This window comes from Pseudorasbora parva, chromosome 22 (genome assembly GCF_024679245.1).
Source record: "Pseudorasbora parva isolate DD20220531a chromosome 22, ASM2467924v1, whole genome shotgun sequence".
Taxonomy (NCBI): domain Eukaryota; kingdom Metazoa; phylum Chordata; class Actinopteri; order Cypriniformes; family Gobionidae; genus Pseudorasbora; species Pseudorasbora parva.
Window position 1 is genome coordinate 2,865,062 of NC_090193.1, and position 19,132 is coordinate 2,884,193.

The following is a 19,132-nucleotide window of genomic DNA, read 5'->3' on the forward strand; positions in this document are numbered from 1 at the left end:
GAAACTAATGATTGTTCTCCAGCTTAACACAGTTAGTCTTAAGTCCCGTTCACACCGGACGCATAACGAAAAAGCCAAAATAAGCGAATATTTAGTTTCAAAGCCATTCACATCTAGCCTGACGTGGTCATACTCAATTCTAGTCAGAATATGAGTCTGATGCTCCATTGGGCTGTGATTATGGGGCGTTTCAACCCAACCAGGAAAGACCTCGATTGGACAGACCGACAACCAATCAGAGCAACGAAGCGACGGCAACAGAGCTCAACTGCAATATGTTGCCAAGTCTGTTTTTTTCCCGCGGATTGTTTTCTATGTCCGCGGGTTGAAGCGACTATTATGGCATATATAGACCCATGAGTGTGAATTTTAGCAGCAACCTTGCCAAAATAACACACATTTTACCCCCAAACGCCATTTTTTCCCGGAGAACCCCCCGAGAAGCTATTGTTTAGGGCTAGTAGTTGGCAGGTTTTGTTGTAAAAACTTGGCAACCCTGTCTGCACGCACGCTGGAATAAACAATCTTTGCCGGTGTTGTAAAAAAATTATAATAATTTAATGATACACAGAGTACTTACCCAACATGATCATCATTTCTTAGAGAAATTGTGAAGGTGATGCAGATACAAACAAGCTCTCCGTTTAGGATTTGAGTAAATATAATCCAAGCCCCTTTGATGACGTGATGATTACGTTACTGTTGATCATCTGTCCGTCATCGGCTAAACCCCGCCCTGATGATCTCATTGGTCAGTTTCTGTTGATCATCTGTCCGTCATCGGCTAAAGCCCGCCCTGATGATCTCATTGGTCAGTTTCTGTTGATCATCTGTCCGTCATCGGCTAAAGCCCGCCCTGATGATTTCATTGGTCCGAACAGTTTCTGTTCGGGGATAATCACTCCTCTATGGAGCGATGCCAGACCGAACTACCCGACCTAAACATTTTGTGGGCGGGGCTAAATTCGGCTGGCATCCAGGCTAATTCACATCAGCCGCGACATGAATTTGCAACGTTTCAGAGCTCCAACAGTCCAAAACGTTCTCAGCAACAGCTGAGAAAACACGGACAGTGAAGACAAGCTTTTTATTTTATTTAAAAGAACGAAAAGAAGGTTTCGGGTGCAGCCAGTCTTACAGAACAGAGTCTGGAGGGGAGTCTGCTAATCATGTACAGGAGCTAAAACTTTATCAGGGCCAGTTATGAACTTACTTTCTAAAGTCTGTGGGACAATTTGAGGATCTTATCCCGAGACAGCAGCGCATCTGACGAGACAAATCCAGAACCTCAGGAACCAATCGATCCGGACTGTTTCCAGTTGAGTCATAATGTAAACATTTAAGTGCCACAGACGTACTGATGGCAACACATTCACTTTCCATAATCGCAGACATAAGGTTTAGAAAAAAAATAAATGATTCATAAAAGGTTAAGTTATTGCTGTCTGTAAACACAGTAGTAAACACAGCTGCATGTGCACAGCTTTGACTAGACCTACAGCTGTAATCTCATGAGATATGCCAAACCTGGCAAAGATTAATGTTGAGTGAATAGCTCGTGACATCAACTGGACATTTCGTCACCTTTGTTTCCTTGTATGTGATTGGTTAAAGCCGTTTTTGACGCTGCTAGAGTAAAAAAGAAAAAGAAAAATCGAAACGAAACGAAACGAAAAAAAATAAATTGTTTTTGTTGTTTTTTCGCCGCAGCACATTCGCGTTCGGTGTGGAAGCGCTCATTACACAAACAGCTGATCCAAAAATACAACCATCGCGGGAATTATTCGCGCCTCAAAATCGCGTCCAGTGTGAAAGGTCCTTTACTGTTTGAATCTGATTTTCATGATTTACAGTGAGTATCATGTTTTACCATGCCTAATATCAATCTAGCTTGTGTGCAACAAGTGTTTCATAGTCGCCACCGAGTGAACGCTCAGAGCAGCATTATAACAACTCTCAACACACTCAAATGTGTGTAATATGATAAAACAGCACTGCATGAGCGGTAGTGGCGACTGTGGCATAATAAAAGCTCCGCTGCGGTCGAGCCGTGTATCGCGCTCGTCTGTCATTAGCAATCGCTTCAGCCGCTTCGTTTCTTTCCACAATACTCGGCCCTGCTCTGCTTCATACTACAGTAACAGATTTATTCAAGTTAAATTGAAGTCTTTTTAAGACCATTTATATAACAAATTAATACCTTTTTCACGTCCCTACCAGCAAAGAAAAAGACAATTTTTCCTTTGCTTATGTTGCTTGAGGTCTGTGTTGTGTTGTGTTGTGTTGTGTTGCGTTGTGTTGCTGTGTTGTGTTGTGTTGTGTTGTGTTGTGTTGTGTTGTGTTGTGTTGTGTTGTGTTGTGTTGTGTTGTGTTGTGTTGTGTTGTGTTGTGTTGTGTTGTGTTGTGTTGCGTTGCGTTGCGTTGCGTTGCGTTGCGTTGCTGTGTTGTGTTGTGTTGTGTTGTGTTGTGTTGTGTTGTGTTGTGTTGTGTTGCGTTGCGTTGCGTTGCGTTGCGTTGCGTTGCTGTGTTGTGTTGCGTTGCGTTGCGTTGCGTTGCGTTGCTGTGTTGTGTTGTGTTGTGTTGTGTTGCGTTGCGTTGCGTTGCTGTGTTGTGTTGTGTTGTGTTGCGTTGCGTTGCGTTGCGTTGCTGTGTTGTGTTGCGTTGCGTTGCGTTGCGTTGCGTTGCTGTGTTGTGTTGTGTTGTGTTGCGTTGCGTTGCGTTGCTGTTTTGTGTTGTGTTGCGTTGCGTTGCGTTGCGTTGCTGTGTTGTGTTGTGTTGTGTTGCGTTGCGTTGCGTTGCTGTGTTGTGTTGTCTTGTGTTGTGTTGCGTTGCGTTGCGTTGCTGTGTTGTGTTGTGTTGTGTTGTGTTGCGTTGCGTTGCGTTGCGTTGCTGTGTTGTGTTGTGTTGTGTTGTGTTGTGTTGTGTTGTGTTGCGTTGCGTTGCGTTGCGTTGCTGTGTTGTGTTGTGTTGTGTTGTGTTGTGTTGTGTTGTGTTGCGTTGCGTTGCTGTGTTGTGTTGTGTTGTGTTGCGTTGCGTTGCGTTGCTGTGTTGTGTTGTGTTGTGTTGTGTTGTGTTGTGTTGTGTTGCGTTGCGTTGCGTTGCTGTGTTGTGTTGTGTTGTGTTGTGTTGCGTTGTGTTGCGTTGCGTTGCGTTGCTGTGTTGTTGTGTTGTGTTGTGTTGTGTTGCGGTCTATAGTTGTAGCGCCTGATCTTCATCTTCTGAAGGCATCAAGTGTTCGCAGTATTTGAATATGACCCGGGGCTGAGTTTCGGTCTCAATTATTGGTTCTGCCACTCTTTATTTATACTACGCTATTTAATCAAAATAAACGTGGTTGGTAAATTAAACTTTTGAGGAAAAATACAATTCGGAGAAGTTACATACAGCACAATTAAGTCTTTTAAAGGTGTTATGTCCAAATTAATAAACTCAATGCTTTTTAAGACCCCGCGGGAACCCTGAGTAATGTTAATAATCTCATACATGAACATGATTTCTGCCCGAGTCCCTTCTCTATTCTTTTCCACCGGCTGTAGAGGAGACGACGGCATGAATCCGCGCTCAATCTTGTTGTCATCAAGCTACGCAAGCTATTGTTTTGAATCAGCGACCTCTAGTGATGAAAAACTACACACTGTGCCTTTAAAAAACACAACATTACGTACTGACTGAGCACATTACAGATCCTGACCTGCTGTTGAACTTCTGTGGATCCTTCTCTCTCATCACATGAAACTGGTGTGCTATAGACGCGTCCTGTTGAGGGAACATCGCACATTAAAAATAATAAAATAATAATTTGTTACATTTATATAGCGCTTTTCTAGGCACTCAAAGCGCTTTACATAGAAGGGGGAATCTCCTCAACCACCACCAATGTGCAGCATCCACCTGAATGTTGCGACGGCAGCCATTTTGTGCCAGAACTCCCAACACACACCAGCTGATTGGTGGAGAGGAGACTAAGTGATTAAGCCAATCAGGAGAGAGGGATGATTAGGAGGCCTTGATTGATAGAGGCCAATGGGCAAATTTGGCTAGGATGCCGGGGTTACACCCCTACTCTTTATCGAAGGACATCCTGGGATTTTTAACGAACACAGAGAGTCGGGACCTCGGTTTAACGTCTTATCCGAAGGACGGTAATCATTGACACAAATACGATACAGCTGCCAATTACAGAAATACAGAGCCAACATTCACTGCTAAAAATGCTTTTCGTACTTAGTATTTTTGTCTTGTTTCTAGTCAAAATTTCTAAAAATTCTTACATTAAGAAACATTTACTAGACAAGTAAAAAAAAAAATATTGTCTTGTTTTGGAAAAAAATAACTCAAAATGAAGAGAGTTTTTGCTTAAAATAAGAGAAATAATCTGCCAGTGGGGTAAGTAAAATAATGTTGTTTTAAGATTTTTTTAATTACCCCATTGGAAGATTATTTCTCTTATTTTAAGCAAAAACTCTCTTCATTTTAAGTTATTTTTTCCCAAAACAAGACAATTACTTTTGCTTGTCTAGTAAATACTTCTTGTTTTAAGAATTTTTAGATGTTTGGACTAGAAACAAGACAACAATACTAAGTAAGAAAAGCATTTTTCGCAGTGTCCTAAGAGCTGGGTGATTTTAAATCTGGCTTCATAGCTGCACCATTTGTCAAGAGGAAAATAAAACGTTTCAGTCCAGACTCTTGGCGCTCACCACACCGATAGAGAAATAGTTGTTGATGATGTTATTAGGCACTGGGTCGCCCTCGTCTGCCAGATCGGCTTGAATGACTCTCAGACTCCAGCGATCCATCTGCATCAATGTGCTCTCCTCAATCTGCCTCAGGACTTCTGTCAGATCACTGCCTTCGTATCCTGTTTAACCAGACACATATAAGAACAACACACGTCTTCGTCTTGAACTGCAAACACAGACTTTTACCTTCCGACAGGCGATTCAAAGTCGAACCTTTGCAAACACATACTTTTGGGCATATTATCTTCCCCCTTTGCACTCTGTCTAGTGGATTGCATATGGCGATCAATATGGTTACTATCTCAGCAAACAGGAAACATTCTTAGGACTTTGGCTAGTTTTCTGGCAAGGTACTCTCAAAGTTAAAGAAGACATATTAGGCCCCTTATTACAAGATGTGATATAAATCTCAGGTGTCCCCAAAATGTGTCTGTGAAGTTTCCCCTCAAAATACTTTCCAGATCATTTATTATAGCTTGTCAAATTTGCCCCTATTTGGGTGTGAGCAAAAACGTGCCTTTTTTGTGTGTCCCTTTAAATGCAAATGAGCTGCGAAAAGAGCGAATCCTTTACACGAGATTCGGATACTCCGTCAACAACATATCAGGCAAATCTCACTCAGCCTAAAAGTCAGAAATAAGCAGTTGTGGAGCAGTCATACATGTTTAAATTAAGAAAGAGCATGACACTTTTAGACTGAATGGTTAGTGGATTATTTATGTAACGTTAGATGTTGTGGCGTTACGTTGATTCAACTTAAAGGTCCCGTTCTTCGCGTGTTTTAGAAGCTTTGATTGTGTTTACAGTGTGCAATATAACATGAGTTCATGTTTCGCGTGTAAAAAAACACAGTATTTTTCACACAACTGACTTATCTGTACAGCGCTGTTTCTTCTGTCCTAAAAGCGGCCTGATGATTTCCTTGTTCTATGAAGTCCCTCCTTCAGAAACACTTAATGAGTTCTGATTGGGCCAGCGCTTCCTGTGTTGTGATTGGACAGCAGCTTAGCGCACTTTGCCCGGAAAGGTCCCGCCTCTTACCATAACGGGGAGATGCAAGCGCTGAATGTGCGCTCTTCTCCACCTGCGAGAGCAACGAGACCACGCCCCTTATTTTGCGTGTTCTTGTGGGCGGAGCTTTAGTCAACAAACGGTTCTAGTGACGTCATCACAGCAGGAAGTGCAGCGGTGTAGTCCAGACCGGCCGCTCGCTGTAGGCTTTGAAAGGGAACTTCTGTTAAATAAAATATCTCGCTTGGCATTGAACTTTGAGCTACATAATTTTACAGGTATTATTTATGCTCTAACAGCAACATTACACACTAACTAAAGTTTGAAAGATGGGATCGCGAAGCATGGGACCTTTAACGTAACGTAAGACATCCGAGTGTAAATATCTCTACTGAATGATGAGATGTTGAAGAGGAGACCCACCTCCGCCCCAGCGCAGACATCGTGCCAGATCATTTCCTGTCCCTAGAGGAAGGACTGCAACTGGAGGGCGAATCACCATATCAGCTTTATCTGAAGAAAAAATAAAACATGTCTGCTTAAATTAACTCGTTTACTCAATAATTACTGAGGTAAGTACTGGGAAATAACATGAATGAAACAGAGGTAGCGACAGATAATTTATTCTGTATTGTGGCATACATCCGATCCAAGTGAAACGGATTATTGAAAAAAAAAAAGTTTAGGTTAGGGACTTCTAGATTGGATGCTGAGATGCGAACGTGAGTGTTTAAGTGCACTAAATGACTGGAGGCAGTAATTCTCAACCAGGGGCCTCAGCAAACTTATCAGAGGGCCTCAAGATAACCTTTTTTTCTTTGAAGAACTAGGATTCGCACTGTTTTATAAATATGCACTACACTGGAAAAAGTATTGGGCCGCCCCTCCAAATAACTGAATTCAGGTGTCGAATCCCTTCATGGCCACAGGTGTATAAATTGACCACTAGGCCTGCAGACGCTTCTACACACATTAGTGAAAGAATGGGTCGCTCTCAGGAGCTCAGTGAACTCAAGCGTGGGGCCGTGATAGGCTGACACCTGTGCAATAAGTCCATTCCTGACATTTTCTCATTACTAAATATTCCACGCTCAACTGTTAGTGGGATTATAACAAAGTGGAAGCCATTGGGAACAACAGCAACTCAGCCACGAAGTGATAGGCCATGTAAAATCCCAGAGCGGGGTCAGCGCATGCTGAGGGTCACAGTGTGCAGAAGTCACCAACTTTCTGCAGAGTCAAAGCTCCAGACCTCCAAACTTCTGTGTTCTTCAGATGAGCTCAAGAACAGCGTAGAGAGCTTCATGGAATGGGTTTCCACGGCCGAGCAGCTCATCCAAGCCTTACATCACCAAGAGCAATGCAAAGAGTGGGATGCAGTGGAGTAAAGCAGCCGCCACTGGACTCTAGAGCAGTGAGACGTGTTCTCTGAGCGACCAATCACGCTTCAGTCTGACAATCCCATGGACGAGTCTGGGTTTGGCAGTTGCCAGGAGAATGGGACTAGCCTGACTGCATTGTGCCAAGTGTAAATTTTGGTGGAGGGGGGATTATGGGGTGGGGTTGTTTTTCAGGGGTTGGGCTTGGCCCCTTGCTTCATCATACCAAGACATTTTGGACAATTTCATGCTCTCAACTTTGTGGGAACAGTTTGGGAACGGCCCCTTCCTCTCCCAGCATGACTGCGCTCCAGTGCACAAACCGTCGCTCCATAAAGACATGGATGAGGAGTTTGGTGTGGAGGAACTTGACTGGCCTGCACAGAGTCCTGAGCTCAACCCGATAGAACAGCTTTGGGATGAATTAGAGCGGAGACTGAGAGCCAGGCCTTCTCGTCCAACATCAGTGCGAATGGACTTATTGCACAGGTGGCAACCTATCACGGCCCCAAGCTTGAGTTCACTGAGCTCCTGAGAGCCACCCATTCTTTCACTAATGTGTGTAGAAGCGTCTGCAGGCCTAGAGCTTGATTTATACACCTGTGGCCATGAAGGGATTGAACACCTGAACTTAGTGATCTGGAGGGGCGGCCCAATACTTTTGGCAGTATAGTGTATATATTATCATGTTTTTTTGTTGAGTATAAAATTTATATATCCGGCTATAACGGCTCATATAATATGATACTGTGAGAATATGAAGCTTATTTCCTTAATAATATTATATACTCAAAAAACAGCTACATTTTATTCAAATGTCTAAACTGAGCAAAAATGTCATTTGGTGCAGATACTGATATTTATATGTCCAAAAAGTTTGAAATTCGGAGAGCTTGTAATGTAAATCAATGAGATCTTTATAACAGCAGACTACTTAAATGGGTAACTACATATTATGTGATTAAATAAAATTGTGTGCATACTATAACAAATCTTTGGATTTGTGCATGACATTGTGTTTCTCACCAATAGCATCCAAAATCCAGCCGACAGTGCCGTCTCCTCCACACACCAGGATTCGGTATGTATGAAGATTTTGAAAGAGCTGGAGTCTGAAACGAAGAGACACACAAGAGGTTGTTTTGTGCTTCTTTGTGCAAACTAAAAAATGTTGGGTTATTTTTTTCTACCCAAATCCTGGGGTTATATTTTCAACGTTTGGGTAGTTTGTGTGTTACACAGATCATGGGTCAGACGTAACAACCCAGTGTTTGGGTTACCAGGATCTGTGTAACACACAAACTACCCAAACACTGGGTTGTTACGTCTGACCTAGGATCTGTGTAACACACAAACTACCCAAACACTGGGTTGTTACGTTAGATCCTGAGTCAGACATAACAACCCAGTGTTTGGGTAGTTTTTGTGTTACACAGATCCTGAGTCAGACGTAACAACCCAGTGTTTGGGTAGTTTTTGTGTTACACAGATCCTGGGTCAGACGTAACAACCCAGTGTTTGGGTAGTTTGTGTGTTACACAGATCCTGGGTCAGACGTAACAACCCAGTGTTTGGGTAGTTTTTGTGTTACACAGATCCTGGGTCAGACGTAACAACCCAGTGTTTGGGTAGTTTGTGTGTTACTCAGATCCTGGGTCAGACCTAACAACCCAGTGTTTGGGTAGTTTGTGTGTTACACAGATCCTGAGTCAGACATAACGACCCAGTGTTTGGGTAGTTTGTGTGTTACACAGATCCTGGTTCAGACGTAACAACCCAGTGTTTGGGTAACCCAGTGTTTGCGTAACAACCCAGTGTTTGGGTTACCAGGATCTGTGTAACACACAAACTACCCAAACACTGGGTTGTTAAGTCTGACCTAGGATCTGTGTAACACACAAACTACCCAAACACTGGGTTGTTACGTCTGACCCAGGATCTGTTTAACACACAAACTACCCAAACATTGAAAATATAACCCCAGTGTTTGGGTAGTTTGTGTGTTACACAGATCCTGAGTCAGACGTAACGACCCAGTGTTTGGGTAGTTTGTGTGTTACACAGATCCTGGTTCAGACGTAACAACCCAGTGTTTGGGTAACCCAGTGTTTGCGTAACAACCCAGTGTTTGGGTTACCAGGATCTGTGTAACACACAAACTACCCAAACACTGGGTTGTTAAGTCTGACCTAGGATCTGTGTAACACACAAACTACCCAAACACTGGGTTGTTACGTTAGATCCTGAGTCAGACGTAACAACCCAGTGTTTGGGTAGTTTTTGTGTTACACAGATCCTGAGTCAGACGTAACAACCCAGTGTTTGGGTAGTTTTTGTGTTACACAGATCCTGGGTCAGACGTAACAACCCAGTGTTTGGGTAGTTTGTGTGTTACTCAGATCCTGGGTCAGATGTAACAACCCAGTGTTTGGGTAGTTTTGGTGTTAAACAGATCCTGAGTCAGACGTAACAACCCAGTGTTTGGGTAGTTTTTGTGTTACACAGATCCTGAGTCAGACGTAACGACCCAGTGTTTGGGTAGTTTTTGTGTAACCCAGTTTTTGTGTTTTATAATCTCTATTTATAAAAACATACCCTGGATTTGGTCCTCCGTTGTCGAGATTGTAAACCTGTCGTGGGTTTAGGAGGTACTGAAACTTTCTCAACACCCTGCAATAAACCAGATTATCTCATTAAGCGAGTCATTTTAAATGTGTTTATTAGGTAAATGTGAAAAAGTGTTCTAATCTCAAGCATTTTAGGGGGCAAAAGAGCCAACAGTATTAGTATAAACAAATAGTTCTTCAAAGAGTCATATTATAGTGCCTCTATTATGCAATGCTAGCTTATCCTACAACAGGGCTCATGCATCCAAGGTCAAAAACACTTTATTTTCTCATAATATCCACTGCAGCATCAGCTTTTTTCTCTCAGTGTCTGAAATGCTGAAACGCTTTCTCAAACCCGCCTCTCTGTGAGCTGCTCTGCTCTGATTGGTCAGAAAGCAATCGCTCATTATCATATCTGAATCTCAGCTCCAGATCTTTCTCAGCTCTTGACAAACAGTGATACGAACAGTAATGATGGCGTGGGTTTTACCGTCTCAATCTTTTCTCCACATGGACAACACAAATCAAACTCTTCCATTCTCAGATACAACTACAGTGTGTGAGGGTGGGGCAAAGAGACAGCGTTCAGCCAATCAAGACCAGAGACAGACATTATGCAAATCAGTTACAAACCTACGTAGATTCAGCAGGAACTGAGACTGCAATCGCTGACGCCTCGTTTTGGTTCAAAATAAATTCTTACTCAGACAAAAACTCAATTTATCTGCACTTTAATATATGATGCATTGCAGATATTTTACATTCACAAACAGCTGTATTATACACTATATGAAAGGGAATATTCAAAAAAGCATAATAAGGGAAGGAGCATATTATTTTTTATTTAAAATAAAAATATAACCTCTTTCCTTGTTTTCCACCACTCTTTGGATTCACAAACACCAAGAGAGGGTGTGTGTCCTTCACAGAAAATATCTTCATAGAGATATACATAGAATAATAGAGAAAGCAAATACATACATTTTGTAAAACATTTTGTATCACAATAATATTTAATTATAATATTTGGAGTTTAATATTTGGAGTTAACTGCTTGCCTGCAAAAAGTGTCCATCTGAGTTTATGTTTACCAGGTAACTTTCTGCCAGACTGCTTCTCAAACAAGAGTCCGCTTGATCCATCTATAATTGAACATGAGGGTAACAAGTTATAATTATAGAATAAAAAATGTTATTATAATTCTAGCCAAACTGCCTTATTTAAAGCTACACTGTGTAACTTTTTTAGTTTATTCTTAGTTAAAAACACCTAGTTCTTTCAAAAATATATGTGCTCATTAATGTATATTTACTTCGTTCAAGTAATAAAGTATTCTCGTAAGTTTATAATATGCCATTGAAAATACATACGGGTGAGGGGTTTGAATGCCGGTCGCCATGTTGCTCCTCCATCTTGAAAGTACAGTAGCCAAAGAGGGACATACCCGTAAACTCAAGCTTTCGCATTTTAACACTCGATGGCACCGTGTCGAATGTGAAGAGGGGGATTGCCATGTTAATCTTGGACTAAATCGGCCACCGTAGGAGTTAAAACGAAATCAGAATGGAGAGGGACAGAAACTATTATTCACTGGATGGTCATATAGCTTTACACCGCTAGATGGGGAAAATATCACACAGTGTAGCTTTAACAACAACGCTAATAATGTTTGTATGTTGTTGTGGCTCCTGCTTACAGCACATATGGCCCACGGTGGAAGGATGTGTTGCTGTAATGGGCCACAGTCACAGAGCGACGAATCCAGAGGAACACAGTCACTGTGACGCTACGCTCATCATCAGCAGCGAAACCAGCAAAGACAAAAAACATTAGGCCGGAGACACACTGCAAGCTGGGTGTGAGCGTGGCGTTTCTGCTGCGTGTCAGCCGCGGGGCGTCTGCGTGGCGTTTTCTCTGTCTTTGCACATCAGAAGCGTGCCTGATGCGGCGCTGCTGCTGCTGTTAATGTACAGGGAAGCCCTATTCTTCATGTTAAATATAAATATATTGCCTATTGATACAGCAAAGACAACATCGGCAGTAGCCTATTGGCCATACATATCTATGGTATTGACGGCAAAATAGGCTACAGAATATTTTGTTCTGTATTGACAGGGTTCAAAATCGATAATTATGTTGTTTTATTATTACAATTAGGCCTATACCTACATTTATGTTAACCTACAGACTTTCAAACATGAAAATGTAATTTATTAATATGTATTCGTGTCAAAATGACATATAAACCGCATTTCCTATTCTATTTTGCCAGGAAACGCTTTCAACACGCTCGCGTGTCGTGTGAAAAATAGGCGTCTCTTCTATTTGAAGCATGCACCCGTTTTTCCGCCTGGTGTGAGCCGGTTAACATGGGAGCCGAAATAAAAACGGACATGCCACGCAGCCGAGACGCTCACGGCACGCTTGCAGTGTGTCCCCGGCCTTAGCATACACAGGCACAGACCTTTCTAAATCAAACAACCAACTAAATCAATTAAAGAGGGCATATTTATGTAGACTGGATAATGCCAGCCGAACTCAGCACCAATCTGAGCTCGGGCAGTTCGGTCTGGACTCGATCCATAGAGGAGTAAATATGCCGGAACAGAAACCATACCTGTCAAGTATCCCGTTTTGGCCGGGAAAGTCCCGTACTTTAAGCCGCCGTCCTCCCGTATTAGTATTTTCCTGTATATATCCCGTATTTTAACGTGCGTTATTAAAAAGGTAACTATTAAAAAGACAGCGACTGTAATTTTCTGAAGAGGAGCCGGCTGGGGGACAGTCACGCGTTTGGTAAGTTTTGTAACTGCGACTTCATCATGTGCGACAGCCGAAGATCTTTTAAAGTGACAGTATTCACTTATAATGACAATGTAAAGAGCAAAAGTAAGCTCACTAAATATGCACTGCTCTTGACTAAATAACTTCAGTACCTTTAATAAGGATTAATCTATATATAATTCATAACTTATGCAGTGCAAACTGATAACAATGTATATTTGCTACTTGTTAAGTTGTAAAACAAGTAGGAAGAGCACCGGTACAAATTAAAAGTATTATTATCATTATTATGGGTCTATGTGAGGATTTATGCCCTATTATTATTTATTTAATTTTTAAATGTTTATCTCCTTTCTTGCCATATAAATTATAGAATTGTATGTTTGCTTTGTGTCTTTAGTGATTTTTTCTCACTATATTCCCCTTTATCTTTCTCACTGGGGTTGTAAGGCAGTTTTCTTAACATAGTATATACGCTGCTTGCATATATTTATTTTAAAAATTATATACAAATAATTTTAATTAAAAATGTTCTTCTTCAGGTTTATACATTCAACATTAATGGCTAATTTAAGATGGGAAACAATGTACTGTATTTATAATGTCACACTTACTATTTATCTAACCGTTTAAATGTTTTTTTTCGTACATTAAAATATATGGATTTTAAGAAGGGGGTCCCTTATAAAGGTTCATCATATTTGGGGGTCCTTGGCATCATAAAGTTTGAAAACCCCTGCTTTAGACGAGGATGGACACACAAACGCTTCACTTCAGAAGGCCTTCATTAACCCCTGGAGCCGTGTGGAGCAGTTACATGATGGATAGATGCACTCTTCTGGACTTCAAAATTTAACCAACCATTAACTGCCATTATAAGGCTTGGAAGAGCCGGGACATTATTAATATAACTCTGATTGGCCCTCATTTATCAAAAGTGCGTACACCAAATTTCCAGCGTACACCTTGCGTACACCCAAACCCACGGTGACTTTGAGATTTATCAATATGGATGTTGCCGTACGGCACGCTCAAATCCTACGCCAGCTCAGGAGGGGGTGTACGCACACACACACACACACACACACACACACACACACACACACGCTCAAAACCTACGCCAGCTCAGGAGGTGGTGTACGCACGTTTGAGTTAGTGCGAAAATGCGCAGAAAAACAATTCCTAACACCACAAAACTCACTGGCAAGATATGCTATATGACCCACTGTTAAAAACCACAACAACCTTCAGCCTAACATTCAGTGCTTATTTTTGTGCAACAACGTCAATGTTTAATTTGTGTGACTTTACCAAAGTGTTTGATTTGTAGGCATATGTATTCCTCCAGTCGCGAGCCTGTGCGCTTTATCTGACGTGCCTGGCCCGGCAGCTGCGCACGGACTGGGACTAAAATAATTCACACTGACAAAATAATAAAAATGACCTTCTTCTTTTAAATAATAATAAAATCAATAAAAACGACATTCTTCTTCTAAATAACAAGCGTCATTAAGAATAATAATCATAATAATAATAAGAAGAATCTTACAAATTGTCATGTAATTATTAATGTGAATGAATGGTACTCCACATCACATCATCATCACTGTCGTACACCCCAATACATGTGGCGTGATACGAAATTAAATGCTAATTGTTTCAAAACATGCTGTAAAATAATGCATTGTGATGGTAATTTATCATCGAACAGCTATTTAAACTGCTGGAGTGCACTTATCAACCTCCACACTATTAACAGTACTCGATATTTGGGTCCATATTTTGTTTTTGTGGACGCCTTTAATCCCACTCTTTAAACTCCCAAAACAATTTCGTTTTTTTTTTTTCCACTTCCCTGGTGATGGTCTCGATGGGCGCGTCTCAATCATCTCAATAGTTCACTAGTCAGGGCACTGATCAGGGAGTCAGCCCATTGACTTATGTCCTAATCAGTGCCCTGACTAGTGGACTAGTGAGATGATTGAGACGCGCCCGATCTCCACGTCGGAGAAGTTTCGCTTCTTTGCCGTCTTCCGTGTGTCCATGGCGTAAAATGAAGGCGTGGGGGAGGCGGAGACTTGAATATATAGGGGCGTGTTATTCTAATGACGATCGTTTTCAGCCGCCGCATTTATCAAGGGCAGGTATTGCTACACCTGGATTGCAGAGGTGCGCACAGTTTCATAAATCAGGCGGTGAGAGGAGTGGAAGCATAATCTTACACCAACATATACGCCCGTTTCTACGCAAGATTGATAAATGAGGGCCATTGTATTCCTCTGAAAGAAGAATGTCATATACATCTAAGATGACTTGAGTGGGAGTAAATCATAGGTAGATTTTCATTTTTGGGTGAACTATCCCTTTAATACCATAATGTATTAAAGGATTGCAGACACCATGATAAATGATTTAAATGACACTGATGTTCGCTCTCAGGGTTGGCCACCGCTCCGACTTTTGAAAACCTGTTCCAGTGTGAGACGGGACACACACACCATCCTGCAGAAGGCCACGAATCTCAGAGACGGCCCACAGAAACACACACACCGAACCCTCAAAGTATAGCATTCTCATTATGAACATTTCAGAGTACTTTTAAATACAACCGAGATTATTTGAGCTCTTTTTAGAAAAAACGATTTTTGTCTACTTTAAAGGGTAAAGACCCCATGATTTTCTCTCCCGTCAAGTCATTCTAGGTGTGTATGACATTCTTCTTTCAGACGGAAATAATCAGAGTTATATTAGCTCTGCACCCTTATACCTAAACTCACTACTTCAGACCTATGTGCCCTCCAGAAGTGTCCGTTCTGCCTTGTGGTGCCATCCCAAAGAGGCACAAAATCACTTTCACAGACCTTTACCTTGAAGAACCTGCCTAACTCAACATGAGCTCTTTTAGCCATTTACAAGAATGTCTTTCATCAATACTTGACCCATTAACATCAACATTTTCTGTTCTATTTCTATTCTATCTATTTATTTAAATATAAAAATGTATTATTGTATACATATTATTATTATTATTGATATTATTGTACTGCACTAGACTAACTGGGCCTTGACACAGCTCTTACATATTGTTGCCCTATTGCTGGTTTGATTGCCTCTATTGTAAGTTGCTTTGTCTGGATAAAAGATCTGCTAAATGATCGAATGTAAATGTATCTGGACAAATAAATCAGCGCTCACCATGTGATGGCACCATGCACAGCTCTTTCCTGTGAGTATCTTGATCTTTTTGTGGCAAATCTCACATTTGTTGGACTCACAGTCAGCACTGATCCAGTCATGAACCGAACACTGGAGAAGGAGGAAAAACTCATTCACATGCCAAGCATTAACTTGCATTAAAGGAGTCATGAACTTAGAAATCTAATTTTTCTTACACTTTTGACATATAAGAGGTCATTAGTTAACCTTGAGAGCTGTAATTGTAAAAAAGTTTTTGAAAACTAAACATGTAATACTTATCACACTGAAGTATCACAGCAGACATGCCCTTTTAAAAAGAGCATATTAATCAGAGGCTAAAAATTTAAAAATGATGACCATTTTTTAATGTAAAATCATACTAACATTATAAGTGCACCTCAGGAAACATTACAAAACAATAAAACAATGCAGTTCTTGACCCCTTTAGAGGGATAGTTTACCCAAAAATGAAAATGACCCCATGATTTACTCTTCCTCAAGCCATCCTAGGTGTGTTAGCCTAGCCTAGAAATCTAGACGCACCCTAGCGGCAGCAAATTTAATCTGCCCGCAAGCGTCGTCTAGGAACTCTCAATACCCTTCTGAGCTGTATTCCTCACAATCTGGACGGGCCAATCACATCGTGTATAGAGTTGGCGGGCGGGGCCATAATGACGACGGCCGAGTTGCGTTTGCGTGCTTCTAGTAAACACAGAAACTGGCGAACGGCGGTCTTTCGAATCAGCTTTGACCGCGACTCTGGAAGACTTGAGTTAAGCTTTTCTCTGAGAAAAGAACAAAGAGCGGCACTGAAGTCATTCTTTAAAAAAAGGGAAAGGGAAGATGTGTTCGGAGTTTAGCCGACCGGATACGGCGAATGTTTAATCTGTCAGCGAGCTCTGCTTCACCTTCGTTGCTCTGGTTGGTTGTAGCGCTATCCTATCGCGTGCAGTGGGAGTTTGAAAGACAACCGTTTATCCGCCCCTCGGATTGAGCCCCGTCTATGGTGAGTTCCAGACCAAACATCTTGATGTGGGACTGGCTAGTGTTAGCCTGGATGCCAGCCGAACTTAGCCCCGCCCACAACATTTTTAGGTCGGGTAGTTCGGTCTGGCATCGCTCAATAGAGGAGTAATTATCTCCGAACAGAAACTGTTCGGACCAATGAAATCATCAGGGCGGGCTTTAGACGATGACGGACAGATGATCAACAGTAGCGTAATCATCACGTCATCAAAGGGGCTTGGATTATATTTACTCGAATCCTAAACGGAGAGCTTGTTTGTATCTGCATCACCTTCACAATTTCTCTCAAAAATGATGATCATGTTGGGTAAGTACTCTGTGTATCATTAAATTATTATTATTTTTTTACAACACCGGCAAAGATCGTTTATTCCAGCGTGCGTGCAGACAGGGTTGCCAAGTTTTTAAAACAAAACCCGCCAACTACTAGCCCTAAACAATAGCTCAGGGTCTCATATAGGCTCATTTGGCTCTATGCTCCTTTAATTTATGGAGACCTCAGTATATAGCCTGTTTATCCACATTTGATCAAAAAAGCCTGTATGGGCAGATATATGTTCACAATCACATATAGCCGAAAGTGTTGTATTGTTTACAGGACAGATGCATGTATCTTTTTTTCTGTTAATTAAGTCATATACACCTGGATCAGGATGGCTTAAAGGGTTTTATTATTAAATATTAAATTATGAGATAATTTTCATGTATGGGTGAACTTTTCCCTTAATGAATCAATTCAACACACAAATTGCAAATAAAGAAGAACCCCATGTAAGGGTAAACTCATTAGCATGCATGTTCTTTTATCATCTCTCACCCCTATCTCTGTTTCGGACCTGACAAAGGTCCTGACGCATGGTGTGTGGCTTTTGTTGGCACAGCTGCTGTGGACGGTGTACTTGCAAACTAGAAATTAATAAAAGAAGAGAGACAATTACAAAATGGCCACAGACAAGGGCATTTACAGAAACACCATCAAGCAGGCGTACCGTCCTGTGAAAGCTGTGTATTGTTAGAGTACCCTCGTGAAAAAGAAGCACACTTATCACAAACATAATGTACTTTAAAATAATATACTTACATGGGAAATAGATGTAATGTTTTTGGACACTTCATTTGAATTGTTTATTACATTTAAATTTAATTTAGTTGAACTTGAAAGTGTTTTTTTGACCAACCTACGTACATCTTTATATGTAATTTCATAACTACATCTATTTTCTTTTAAATATGGCAAATAAAACGTACTGCTGAATTTACTGACAAGCATTTATGAATTGATAACCTAAAATATACATTAACTTGTATGTCATCTACTTCAGTACATTTCAAATATTTTAATTAACACACTACAGTTAAAAACATAATGACTTAAAATGTACTTTAAAACTTTTCAATTGATATTTTTTTCCATACGCATGGTTTCTTCCTGGTCTTGGATAAGCCAGCTTGGGCATTTCCGGTGAACTGTTATCTGTCGTTCTGTACTCGCTGTACATCAACACAAAACCATCAATGATTGACGTTTTAACCTGTTATCTGTCACACCCCTTTACGAAAGTATACATGAAAATTCACTATACAAACTTAACCTGTTAACCTGTTAAGTGTCACTGGCCCACCGGTGGGCCCGTTTGCCACTGCATGTTTAAAACATTTATATCATATATTTATTCTGATCTAATGTTGACAAGCTATATATCATTCGAAAGCTTACAAACTCAAGATGCATCCTGTGAAAAACGCTTTGAAATCGGACCTTGTGTTACCATGGAAACGGTGCTCTAAATTATTCTAGCGGGCTCCTCCCCAAGTGGCGTAGTCATGTTTCATATTTATTTAACTACTTTATAATGAAAATAAAGTTTTATTAGTTTTGTCTAATCTTGACAAAACACATATCGTCGGAAGAGTCTCACGGTTCTATATCTACAAACTGTTTGGTAATATTTGGAAAAAAATATATAATTTTGACACAGGAAATTGCATTAAAAGAATCTAAGGAATTTCTATGACACCCGGTGGCTATGTGTGGTACAACGCCAAAATCTTATGGGAACTTCAATTTTTGTGATATCAACTTCAAATTTGGAACAAAAATTGATTAGACATATGGCTTTGATTTGATAGACATTTTAGAGTACAAAATATTTTGTAACATATATATTTTATATTAAATATCTAGTACAGTATATTTGATTTACAGTAAATTTAAACTTCCATAACTTTTTTATACTTTAATTTTTTGAAGTGATTTCACTTGAGGAATACTCTGCTGACTGTCTTCTTTACATTGATACCAAGCGTATGTCTATATTCCAAAGCATTCCTGAATTGCATTTAATGTTGTATTTATATTTTAATACAGACACACTTACCTAAT

At 40.7% G+C, this 19,132-nt stretch overlaps 1 protein-coding gene across 1 annotated transcript in view; it reads right to left on the reverse strand.

The window, feature by feature from the left end:
* The window catches only part of dgkab (diacylglycerol kinase, alpha b), a 62,622-nt gene that overhangs the window by 14,550 nt on the left and 28,940 nt on the right, over positions 1-19,132 (reverse strand). The window contains exons 10-19 of the mRNA XM_067431911.1: positions 17,567-17,655; positions 15,721-15,831; positions 11,438-11,527; positions 10,800-10,883; positions 10,604-10,677; positions 9,728-9,802; positions 8,159-8,244; positions 6,177-6,266; positions 4,701-4,861; positions 3,692-3,756 (exon numbers count right to left, since the gene is read on the reverse strand). Of these exons, the coding sequence (XP_067288012.1) occupies positions 3,692-3,756; positions 4,701-4,861; positions 6,177-6,266; positions 8,159-8,244; positions 9,728-9,802; positions 10,604-10,677; positions 10,800-10,883; positions 11,438-11,527; positions 15,721-15,831; positions 17,567-17,655 (925 nt within the window). The remainder of the gene's footprint in view (positions 1-3,691; positions 3,757-4,700; positions 4,862-6,176; positions 6,267-8,158; positions 8,245-9,727; positions 9,803-10,603; positions 10,678-10,799; positions 10,884-11,437; positions 11,528-15,720; positions 15,832-17,566; positions 17,656-19,132) is intronic.